At 38.4% G+C, this 12,087-nt stretch overlaps 2 protein-coding genes across 2 annotated transcripts in view; one reads left to right on the top strand and one right to left on the bottom strand.

Annotated features, from left to right (window-relative positions):
* The window catches only part of PHYHIPL (phytanoyl-CoA 2-hydroxylase interacting protein-like), a 36,412-nt gene extending 35,846 nt beyond the window's left edge, over positions 1 to 566 (top strand). The window contains exon 5 of the mRNA XM_009889816.1: positions 1 to 566. This exon is cut by the window's left edge and continues 706 nt beyond it. The gene's annotated coding sequence lies outside the window, so the exon portion shown is untranslated.
* A 1,286-nt stretch (positions 567 to 1,852) lies between these two features.
* Positions 1,853 to 12,087, bottom strand: part of FAM13C (family with sequence similarity 13, member C) — a 54,027-nt gene continuing 43,792 nt past the window's right edge. The window contains exons 9-12 of the mRNA XM_009889815.1: positions 6,160 to 6,255; positions 4,754 to 4,953; positions 3,118 to 3,219; positions 1,853 to 2,309 (exon numbers count right to left, since the gene is read on the bottom strand). Coding sequence (XP_009888117.1) covers positions 2,186 to 2,309; positions 3,118 to 3,219; positions 4,754 to 4,953; positions 6,160 to 6,255 — 522 coding nt within the window. The 3' untranslated portion in view covers positions 1,853 to 2,185. The remainder of the gene's footprint in view (positions 2,310 to 3,117; positions 3,220 to 4,753; positions 4,954 to 6,159; positions 6,256 to 12,087) is intronic.

Below are 12,087 nucleotides of genomic sequence, written 5' to 3'. Positions count from 1 at the left end.
CTTATGTTCCCCGCTGCTTTAAATGATTAGAAGTCCTGGATTTCTTTCTGGCAACCATTTATACCTAGATGCTGCAAAAATTGTTTTCTGTTTCTTGCCAAACATAACAAAATCCTATATAAACTGCTTTAGCAAAATAAAAATAACGGCTTATAAATGGTGTTTAAATATGCATTCATTTTAACTACTGAACAAATACTGGGATAACTCCAAACAGCATGAAAGGTTGTAATTGCAGCATGATTTAAATTTCAAAGCCTAGAAATGTCAGCACTTCCAACGTGTTGTTTGACAGTGTTATTTATGTTATTTATATTAGCTAACTGAAAACAGAAACTGTGTCTCGACATAATAAATATAATAGAAAAATATTTTATTTGTACTGTTGTATAAAATATTATACAATCATATAGAATATATAGATTACATTTTAATATCAATTGTATACATATGTCATGAAATCATTTTCCCTTATCAAAGATGTAGTTTGTAAACTTCAAATAGCTCTGTATCTGTTCCTGTTGCTCTAGATGACTTTAATTAAAACAGATTTACGAAGGAGACCATTTCTGATTCATAAAAGTTAAGTTATAAATTATTAAGTCAATACACTGAAACAGCAAACCTCTGAAACCTCTGAGAAATAAAAAAATCCTTTTTTAGTGTTGATACTTTTTCCTCCAAGCTACTTGAAAATGTGTACATCTTCAAAATCATGCTGAGCTATTACATACAATAGAAATACAAACATGGTTGGTACATAATAGGCTTTATAAAATGAAAAATCTTCTTACCAAGATAGAAAACAGGTTGCTTATACTATGTGGTCAATACAAAATGATAGTTAAAGCAAAACACTAAACATGATTCAACTTAAAGTCCCTTTTTTGTTTTTATTCTTCCTTCCTTTACGTCTGGGCTAGGTATTTCCCAGAATCCCTGCTTTTCATGTCTAGTACAAAAAACACTGATAATCCTTTTGTTAATAGCCCACTTTTCACACAAATGGTCTATCACAAATAGTGAAAAAAAATCTCCTTAATATTACAAAGTGTGGTGCTCTGAAAGTTAAGAAAGATGCGTAATTCCAATGGAAAAATATCTTTTTTATAATCTTATTTTTCGTAAACAAGAAGTCTAGCATTCCTCATTAGATAACTGTGACACTCAATTATATACCATGTACCTTATCTATCCAAAATAACTTAGCATTATGCAATAATCTATTCTTGTTTGTTTTAATATATATATGTGGCAATTTATAACACAAGAAATACTTTGACATTTTACAAAGTGCATGCGTCTAAACAAGCTTTGGTAGTTAGAAAAGCAAATGTTATAGCGTCAGGCAAAATAAAGTGCAAGGTTTAATACAGAAATAAAAATTAGCATGTAGCTGATCTATTTACTGAATTTTAAGTACCGTGAGCCAGGTCCTGTGAACCGTAGTGAAAAGGAAAGCAGCCAGTACATTTGTTTTATCTCTTCCCAGTAAACTCTAGCCATTTTGTTTTGCCACTTTCTCTTATTTCTAAAAAAACAATAGTTCCATTTGGCAGTTGTGTTCCGTCCTGCTTCTTTTTGCATAGGCAGCGTCACTTTGCTCTACTCTCAGAATTTTAGACCAAATCCTAGCACTGATTCTTGGTGTGCACCTTTCTTTCAAGCTACTGGAATTGAATGGCAACTCTGTCTTGAGAGATAGAGTGCATTCATGAGTTTTTTATGCTCATGTTTCTTTTAATTTAGTGAATCAGCACATTGAGAACTGACATTAATAGTTAATTATAGTGAATGTTAATTCTGGAAAGAAATGTGTGGTACGTTATCATGTACTAAAAACCTGGAGAGCATTTTCTCCCACTTTTTAAAACAAAGAGCAGGTCAAACTGAAGATCTACAATACTTCAGTGTCCTAATTTCTAACATTCTCACAGTGCACTTCAAGGCTTTTTCAAAAGGAAAAAATATATACTATAGTCCACTCACCCGTGCTTAATATTCTTGCATATTGCTGTCCTCTCTCATCCCAGCTAGTATAAGTGGTAAAGTGCATCAAAAATCTCAGTGTGTCAAATAATTGTGCAGCAGACCAAGACCTGTAAAATTACTTCCTCTCTTTCATTACTTGTTTGTTTGCTTGGGTTTTTTTGCTAGAGAACAATACCACAGCATTGCATTCACTTCAAATTGTTTTGGAAATATCATGCTTACTGATGAGAACTTCCAAGAGCCTGATTTTGGCTTTCGTGTGCTTGTATTCAGAGTATTCCTCGGCCATTGGCACCCGATCTTCTTTTTGAGGACTCCTATGAAAAACAAATAAAAGTGCTATCACTTTTATGAGTAAGAGTAGAAATAGTCTTTAAAATTAATTCTGCAACAAATAAGGAGGATTGGGCTGGATTATTATTTTTTTCCTAACTGTGACTAAAGATAATTTGACAGGACCAAAAAGCTATAATAGATAGAAATGAAATAATAGTTTTTTAAAATGTTGAATTTTCATATACCAGGTAATTTTGTTTTCTTGTCAGCTATGGAAGCATAACTACTCCATACTAACATTTGCAGAGAAGTTATTACACAGGGCTTTGAAAACTGTTACCAGAATACTACACACCCATATCCTCTGTGGTTTTCACCAAACAAGTTTGCTAAATGAAGGGAGGAGGATAAACGAAGAGTGAGAAGTAGCCAGCATTTATCTATGGGTGAAAGAAACAGTGGCTTCTGTTTCTAAGTCTGGTCTTTTAAAAATGGCCCAGCTGCCACGTGTAACCCCTGCAGACTGACATCCTCAGAAGGACTCTTTTAGCAGCTTCCCTTTAGATCAGGAAAGCTCCTGTGCTGAGACGGGCTTTATACCCATTGCAGGCATGTCCTAGAAGATCCCCAAATCCAGACCGTCCTCAGAGATGCCCACATCTCGGAGGAACTAAGTAGGGAGATGGACATCTCCACAGAGACCAGACACCTCCATGGTATCTCCCAGTCTCTAGCTGCAGCTTCTTTGGCCTGCTCACCCAAAAGTACCCACCCCCAGCAGAAACACGCATGTCTGCAGAGGAGCCCAAAGGGGAGGAGGAGAGGCCTTTTGTTGAGCTGGTTTTTTACCTTCCTGTTTGTTTATAGAACTGTTCCTCAAACTCTCGCAGAGCTTTGCGAAGCCTTTTCTTATCTGCTCTTGTTTCTCTGAGATGTTCAAGAAGAACAGGCCTGTAAAACAGAGACAAGAACATGAACCTCCCCCAAGTGTTTGGAAGTACTGTAAAAGCTGTGGCTTTGTGTAATAAGCAGCCAGCTGCTATGGGGCAGGGCAGGCCCTGAGCTCAGTGACCCGAGACAGTCCACCACATCCCTCCAGCTATGGACATAACTGGCTGTACCATCACACACGATATGCAGTTGTGCTCCTTTCTGTTTACTATATTCGCACCCCTCCAATAAAGTGAAGGCAGAGACTATGGACAACGTGGGAGGAAAAGCTTCCAGGATTGGGTCTTGCTGGGGGTCTTAATTCTGTGTGGAATTAATGGAGTTGACATGGCGCAGCATCTCACAGGAAATGCTTTGTGTCTCTGTAGCTGAATTAATAAAGTCAACATCCAAGCTCTACTACTAAAAGCAGCCATTACCAAACATTACTGTGATGCAGCAGAAATGCTAGTGGTACCCAGAACCAACATTTTTGGAGGCCATGTTTTAGTTGGTATTTGGAGAAGAAGGTTTTTTAAGCAGCAAAAGAATTCCATTGTGACATATGCAGCTGTTTTGTTTTGTTTTGTTTTTTCCATAATAACAAAATGCACAGAAATATCTTTACAGCATTTGTGGGCAAACTATTGCATATGGAGTTGAGTTACATGGAAGACCAAGACATTTTTATTTACTCTCAATTTTGGTAGAGCCTAGTCAATTTTATGCATCTAAGAGCTCCCAATCAAAACACAAGAAAATGATACCATCCCATAAGCTATGAAAACACATCTGTTCTTGGAAGGCATATTCTTCAACAAGTTTCAGGGCTGAGTGATAACAGCCCATGTGCATCATGAGATTTGTTGTCTCATTCAACCTGAAATTCTTAACTGCAAATCAGAAGGAGGGCTTTACATTGGTTTTATAATGGAGGGTAGGAGGGTGGTGTTAAGCTTTCTGGGCATCCCTACAATAATAACTGTTCTTATGCGAGGAAGAAACCGATTTTACACACTTTAAGTGGCCTCCCATGTGACCATGTATCGCATGATCCTTGACTCAGCTCACCTGTTGTTGTTTGTATGACACACACACACACAGGAGCAGACTATCCTGCTTGGCTGATCTGTGCTTTGTTTTATGACTGCTTGGTAAGAACATAAGCAGTTAGATAGCTAAAAATTTTGCAGCAATTATAGGTAGGTCAGCATAGCTTTACTATGCCATTATGTAGTATCTACCACTCTGTAGTTATTATTTCCCCTATCTGCTTACATTCCTGTACCTTTCTCTTCATGGACTTGCCACAAAGTTGAATAAATAGCTCAAACCACAGGTATGCCGCCCAAACAACAACTATCCTCTGCCTCTTTTCTCCCATAAGAAACCATTGAATCAATTCTTTGGTATAGAATATTCCCATGCAGTAAGTATGGATCATGTTTCCAAAGTCTACATAAAATCTTTCCAAAGTCTACATAAAGTGTTTCCAAAGTCTACATAATATATTTTAAAACATTCAAGAAAAAATAAAAAAAAAGGCAGAACTTACATTGTTGCCTCATGTAAATTGGACATTGACAAAGCTGTTTGCCTGAAAACTTTCTTTTCATCCAGAGGTGAAACATATGCAGGCTCACTCTCCTCCTGAGAGTAACACAGGTGCTCATCTACAGGGAGGCAAGATATTGGACCGGATGATAACTCATGGCTGCTTTGAGAACGGTCTTCATCTGAGTCTTCCTCCTCCTGCTTGTAAAGTGCAAAGCATTATTACATTAGTTGTTTACATTACAATACTAACAAGTAGTAGGATGACAACATAAAGAATTAGAAGCTAACTTCCTGGATGTACTCACTGAAATAGATTACACATATTTCAAGCTTTACCCAGGTCTACCCAAGATTGTTCATGAGAGGGCTCATGGGGCCCACTGAGTTATTGCGTACTGTCCACCATGACTAAACAGGACAGAAGCTGGCCCTGCTTCTATCTCCATCTGGCAATTTATTTGTGTTTACTCAAAAGCTTTTATAAGTAGCAAAGATTTCAAGACCATTCTGTATTTGTGTAAGCACTGCAGTCCTGCTGGAACTTGTACTCCTTTTATATACCATTTACTGTTTGTATTAGGTCCAGAAATTCTGACGGTAACAAGAGTTGGAGGTAGAGATTCCACAGCTTTAATAAATGTTAATGACCAAAATAGAGTGACGTCACTGTCTTTCGCACATTCCTTCATCCTCAGAAGAAAAGTTGAGCTTTTGAAACTAAGGCTTAAACATAAAAACTCCATGAAGCAAAGCTTCTAAGAAGTAACAGAAGGGAACTTCAGTTAAATTTTTAAATAAAATACCCATGTGCATGTGTGCAAAGATTTACACTGGGATTTTTCAAAGAAATCTAAAGCTCCACTGTCATCTAATACGACAATAGTTCATAATTTTTAAAATCAACCCAGCCCAAATTACTATTAGATTTGTATTTTTCATAGACATGCTAATTAACTTCCAAATAGTCAGATTTCACAACTTCTGTTCACAGTGAGACTGGTACTGTTACATACAAATGATATTTATGTGCTACATGATTGATAAAAGCATTGCCAACAAAATGTAGAAGATAGATAGATACAGTGACAGCATAGTGCTTCATAGAAAGAGATCGGTTTTTCATTTTGTGCTGCATTTGTTAACAGAAAGCTAATGCCAGCCTTTCATCTCTTACCCAGGGATTGCCTCAGAAACTGCTAATGTGGATTACAACCTCTGGCACACTTAGAAGATTAATTTTACAGAGCATTTGCTCTATTTGAAATATCAACACCCTTTATTAACCAATGAGCAGATTCTTCAAATGTCCATAGTTCTGTTGCTGCCAAACTGACATACAGGGACAAATCAAACACAGCATTTAGTATGTTTTCTTGACAATAGATATGAATTCTTCCAACTTACAATTGTTGTGATCAAAGATGGAGTTGCAAGAAGTTTCTTGAGAATTCTGTATCTGTCGTAAAGAGGTTTCATGAGACTCTTGTCTTGCTTAGTTACCTAAAGAGAAATCATAACAAAATATACTCCCCCAAATTAAAAACAAAAATAAATAAATTTCTCATTTGCTCCTATAAAGCTGAGAAAGGTATTAGAAGAGTATGTGTATTTTGCTTCCACAGACATTTTGTGGGAACTGTAGCTTAATCCATACAATTTCTAAAAAAAAGAAAATGGCCATCTGTTTTCTAATGGAAAATACCCGATGTGGATTCCTCACTTCCTTGAGCCATACTGCCCATGCAAAGGGTAGACTGTTCTCTGTCTATTTCTGAAGATGTGAATAGAGTTGTAAGAGTTAAGATATGTTCTACTGTGCACTGCATTGATACCTCACTTACTGACCTGTACTAATGGCAAGATGCTAGCTACAGTAACGCGACAGTCTGCCTGGGCCAATATACTCGGGTGCCCGTCAGTGGGATGGAGAGTGCTGAGGATACGGCTTTACAGCCTCAGTGAGTGAGCTGGCTCCGTGCAGAATTGCTCTGTGCATCCCTCTCCACAATCGGGATTAACTGGCTCTTCATTTAGTTTGCTCTTGCCCTTTTGTGACCACTAGGAGCATTGATTTGCAGGAGAATATTATTTTAGATCAGGTATTAAGAGCCTGATCCAGCCACAGGTATTTGTAAATATAAAAATAAACCTTATGGAAACTAGCTGTGCTGTAGACCGACTTTCTGTACTAAGGAAAAAAAAAGAACAAATCCCACTAGGAAAAGGAAAAAAAAAAAACATCAGAAAAACATGTTCCTCAGTGATGAAATGTCAAAATAGAGTCATTAGCAAATTAGTCCACCATCAACCTCTGCTCCTCAACTTACATGCCTATCAGCACCCACTGGGTGCAATTTCACTGTCTCTTGGCACTGCAGCTGTGCTACTGCACTGAAGCTCAGCTACACACGCTCAGGTGAGCGCACATGGCAGGTTTGAAGAGACACACAGGCTGGCTGACAGCGTGGACAATAGTCCAAAGTTGCTCAGAAACAGACAAATACCTGGTCATCAGGAGGAAGGGTGACAGTAGACAAACACAAGCTGATGACTCTGCATGTGTCTGACTGATTAAGTAGTTAGGGACTATTTCTAGAGGCATGCTGCACTGCAGAATGTCAGGGCTTGCCTAGCCCAGCTCGTCCGCTTCTCTTCCCCCGTTGCCTTCTTCCATTTGATTGCAACACATAAGAGCTCCAGGAGATGCCAAACAAGCCAGAACAGATAAACTTTCTGGTTTAAACCTAGTCAGTGCCCTCTCTGTCTGACTTCTCTCAGATAAGTCTGGATAAGATGGTGCTCAGCCATACCAAACATCAGCAGGGTAGATACCATCGCCAGTGCTCTCTGCTGTGTTTCAAGGCTGCTGTATTCATAATACTCTGAATATGCAGCAAAGTGATAATTTTTTCTGGTGGGTTCTCTCTTTGTACTCCCAAAGGAGGTTTCTGCAATAATTGAGACATTGTCTGGGACTGAATTTTGCTATTTGCTTAAAAGGAAAAAAAAAAAAAAGAAACCAAAAAACCACAACAAACCACCAAAGTTTTTGCATAATAGGCTAAATTTCTGATAGTTTTCTTGGAATCCCAGTATGCTCCATTGAAATTAACCTTTTGATAATGCTGTGGTGTGATATTTTTAAATGACAAGGTGTGTCATGGGTTGCTAGCTCAAACAGCTAAAGTAGGAAATCTTGTGGCTTCGTCAATCAATGTTCAAGTATTGTGAAAATCCATTTTCTGCACTGAGACAACTCTTTGCTAGCAGAGGAGCACCCTGCTTTATTAGCTAATGTCACCATGTGCCTCTGCCTGGGCAGTCACCAATTTGCCTCTTCCCAGTCATCATCCCCGGCTTTTATCAACTGCGTGAGCTTCCCCAGCTGTTGCCTGGGCCGCTCCAGCTCTCAGCTGGGCACGGAGCCTGTGCTTGCTGCTGAGTTTGGGCCTTGCTGGCCTTGGTCTCCAGCTGCTCCTGGTGCCCAGGAGACATGCAGACTCTTCACCCCTTTTCCTCAAGAAAATACATTGATACCAATACAAAGATTAAAATTTGCTTCTTAATTATGTAGCTGTGTGGAGCATCTCCAGATTGCTTGTTCATTTTCAACAACAAAAAGAAAAGATGTAAAGAATTTTGCCTAACTTCCATTTCCTGGCTTTAAATTCTTGACTGTCCCCAAGCTTTCTGTGACCTGAAGTCAGAGCTGTTTCGCAGACCTAGGATTCCCTCATGGCTGCTTAGTATCCCTGATCCCCTCTTTCCTTGTGCAGTTAGCATCCTGTCTCTTAGCTGGTCATGGAGCTGCCTCAACCTTGAGAAGAAACACCCTTTCTGAAGCCCATGGTACAAAGCATGCCCTGTTATTCTCTTTTCTGTCTTTGAATCTTCAAGTCTCTTTTACCTCTATATATAGCACTAACAACTCAACTTCTTTTTTGTTCTCCTTCTTAGGAGATATAATTTCTTCATACCCTTCCTATATATTCTCTCCATCCCTCATCTCTTATTCCAAGCCCAAAGAAGATGGAGAAAAATTATTTTATTCAAGATGCAAAGACATCAGATTCAGATCATAATCATTTTAAGACCTGGCATATTTTTGGACACATGCTGGTGCCACTTCCCTTTCCTCTACCACAACAATTACTAGCCAGAAACAGAGCCAGTTATAAGAATACAGACATAGACATCAAACAGGAATTCCTCAGGTGAGTGTAGAAAAATTATCAAATCATCATCTCAGCAATAGTGGCAAATTTTTGTTTTGTGCCTACATTCAGCAATGAAGCCCCTTGAAAGGATTTTAGTTAATAGCTTTAAGTCCTGCTGTGAAATAAAGGAAAACATGGGTGACTGGTCATGTCATTTTTGTGTTTCTTGTCTCATATGGTTCCCTATAAACCTTTCTCGGCTGCTAAGCGTGCTAACCTTTCATACGTCGTAGCACGGCTGCAGTATGCATGAGCCAAGTCTGCTGTGGATATATAATCCTCCACCTTTATCATCAAAACCTGCACATTCCAATCATGAAGAGAGATGCAGGGCCACTAGAAACTTGCCTTTGTGTTTTATTTTTAAAAATATAAACCGAATTCATCAGTATCAGGCAATAACATTTATACCCGAACATTAGTTCGAAATAACTAAAATTATATTAATCATGTAAAATTCATCTACATATATTTAATATAGGATTCCAAAAATATTTGTTAGAGAAGTTAGATAATTTTTAATTTACCTATCTTTCCATGGTATACTTACAGGTCGTCCATGAATACTCTCAACATATAGTAGACATTTCTGAAGATTGATTTTTTCCAAAGCCATTTGCTTTTTTGTCATATCCTATTTAAAAAAGTTATTTATAAGATTATGAGTCAGGATTTCATGACAAGGGTACAGGTAGGTATCTGTGTAATAATCTATTCTCCCCAGATAAACGTTAGTAATGAATTCTGTGTTCTGTCCACACTGAGGTCAATGGGGACTTGGCATTCACTTAGCAAGAACAGAGTCCAAATGTACATGGCTGGAGTTTTAAATGAATCAAAGTACGTGTCACCCTCTCAAGGCCTGAGGCAAAGCCGATGAGAGCTAGGAGATACTTCTGCTGATTAACAGAGCAGGTGTTAGGTTCGGCCTTTACCAGTGGAAAATACACTGTATTTACTTTGTCTGGCCAAAGCAGAGCCCCTGTGGCCTGAACTTGTGCTCTCCCTTCTGGAGAAAGATGCATGAATGAAAATGTACTGAAGGACTGGAAACTTACATTCCTTAACATCATTATATAACGATCTAATACTTGATTGCCGTGATTTCTTTCAAAATTACTATTCTACAAAAGCAACTTACAAAGCTTGAAGTCAGGAAGCAGTATTAGGCTACTGACAGAACATTGCATCCTTATCTGGAGACTTTCCAAGGATACAAACTATGGTCTTAGTCAGTAAGGCAAGAATCTTTGTGTGTTGCTTGATCAGAGCCTGCATCTGAAAAGTTTTTCTGGGAATACCAGTTGACAGGAAGTCTAAACAAGCAGAGGTTTTTGAATATCACAGCCCAGTTGTGTGGACATAGAGTATATCTCATGGGTTGGGTTTTGGAAAGGCGGGCTCACAAAAGACGACTGCATTGGCTCAGTAGGAGGTGTTGGCATTGAGGTCCCGCAGATGTCAGTGCAGCACTTCCCTAGAACATTTTCCAATGTTTAGGTAATATTTATGAATAGTCGTTGTAACTGAATAACTAAATAAATATTTTTCTCATCCATCCTAGGGAGAAATTGATTAATGAGATCTGTATGTTAACAACTTTTATTTGCCAGATCAGTTCATAAGTCATAGATTATATATATTAAATATGATTTAGTTGTAACAAACAAGAACACCGTTCTAGACAAAATATTCAGAAACTTGCAAAAATGCAGACAGGACATTCCTCAACTTTTTAATTATTCATCAAGAAAAATAGATTTGCCTTGGCTGGTAAGGGATGAAGAATAGAAAGCTTCAGCTCTGCAAACACAACACATGTATGGAGTGGAATGACAGATTCACAATGAAATCTCAAAATATCTAATCATTGTGATACCATGCTAACACCCCATAAATGCTGAGCACACTAGAAAAAGGTGCTATCTATCTCTAAAATGAAATGGGAGAATAATGTGATCAGCCGGCAGGAAATGACAGCCGGACAGTATGCATTCGTAGACCCGCGATGGGGAACCTGCAGAAAGAGCAGTTAACAATGGGAAAGGAGGTGGGCTTTCTTCCTCAGTCACAGCTCTTGCTCTGCTGGGCTGAACACCTAACACTAGCTGTTTACTTTTGTTAAAAAATCACAATATGAATCTGGTGCCAGATTCTGGTACCAGAAGGATGAATGTTTATTTTTTAACAACGCGATTTGTTGGTGTTGGTGATATACCGGTGTATGTATAGGTGTCTGCTGCACACTATTTAACGGTATTTCTCTCCTCCTCTCCCTTTCCCTCTCTTCCCAAGAAGATCTGCTCCTGACACTTGCATATTTTCATCAGGGTTGGAACAGCAGGGAGCACATGAAGCTAATGTCATTTTCCATAGTCTCTGCCAGATCACAACAGATCTGTATGAATTTGGGCCAAGTGTTTGGAGGTGGGGAGGAGAGCTCATCCACCACAATGAAGTAATGTGAAGAACAATGGAGTTGGGGGGGCAGGGGGGATATGCCTCTCTGCAGAAAGTTGATGACTAGAATTTTTTATGGACAACTTGGAGAAGTATTTTTAGTAATTAGCCTCTAGTTTTTAAAAATATATCAAGTCCTGAAGAAGTAATGCACTTCTAATATCAAAGCAGTGTCTTGCTATTAACTGCAGCAGGACCAAAACCTTTTTTGTTTGCTGCCCAAATGCAAAAACAGTGCAGAACCACTAATAACATTTTGCCTTAAAGGTCTGCATGAGTTAATCATTCCAAAATTATCTGTCATTCATGTTAAGAGACGAGCTGCTAACTAGAATGTAGGAGTATTATAAAGTAGCTAATTGGTTTACTTATTGCTAGCTCTGCAATTAATACAAGGTTAATTCTTTCAAAAACTATTAAGCCTGGAGCAGCTGAATGGTTAGGAAGAAACAGGGAGTGATCATTAATATTGATTTTACACATGAGAAACAATCTCAAGAGGGTTTAGCGTTTGGGCCTATTTCATTAGCTCATTTTATTTGCCTTCTCAAGATGGGTTTGTAATCAGCTAAGTCCAAAATAGCTGATAATTTCAAAATCAGAGAGGGCAGGTGGAATCACAACCTACAGAATTGTCTGAGACATCTTAGGACTC

This window comes from Charadrius vociferus, unplaced genomic scaffold (assembly GCF_000708025.1).
Source record: "Charadrius vociferus isolate BGI_N301 unplaced genomic scaffold, ASM70802v2 scaffold738, whole genome shotgun sequence".
NCBI classification, from domain to species: domain Eukaryota; kingdom Metazoa; phylum Chordata; class Aves; order Charadriiformes; family Charadriidae; genus Charadrius; species Charadrius vociferus.
Note: the sequence above shows the minus strand (reverse complement) of the source record. Positions and strands in the feature narration are given on the sequence as shown.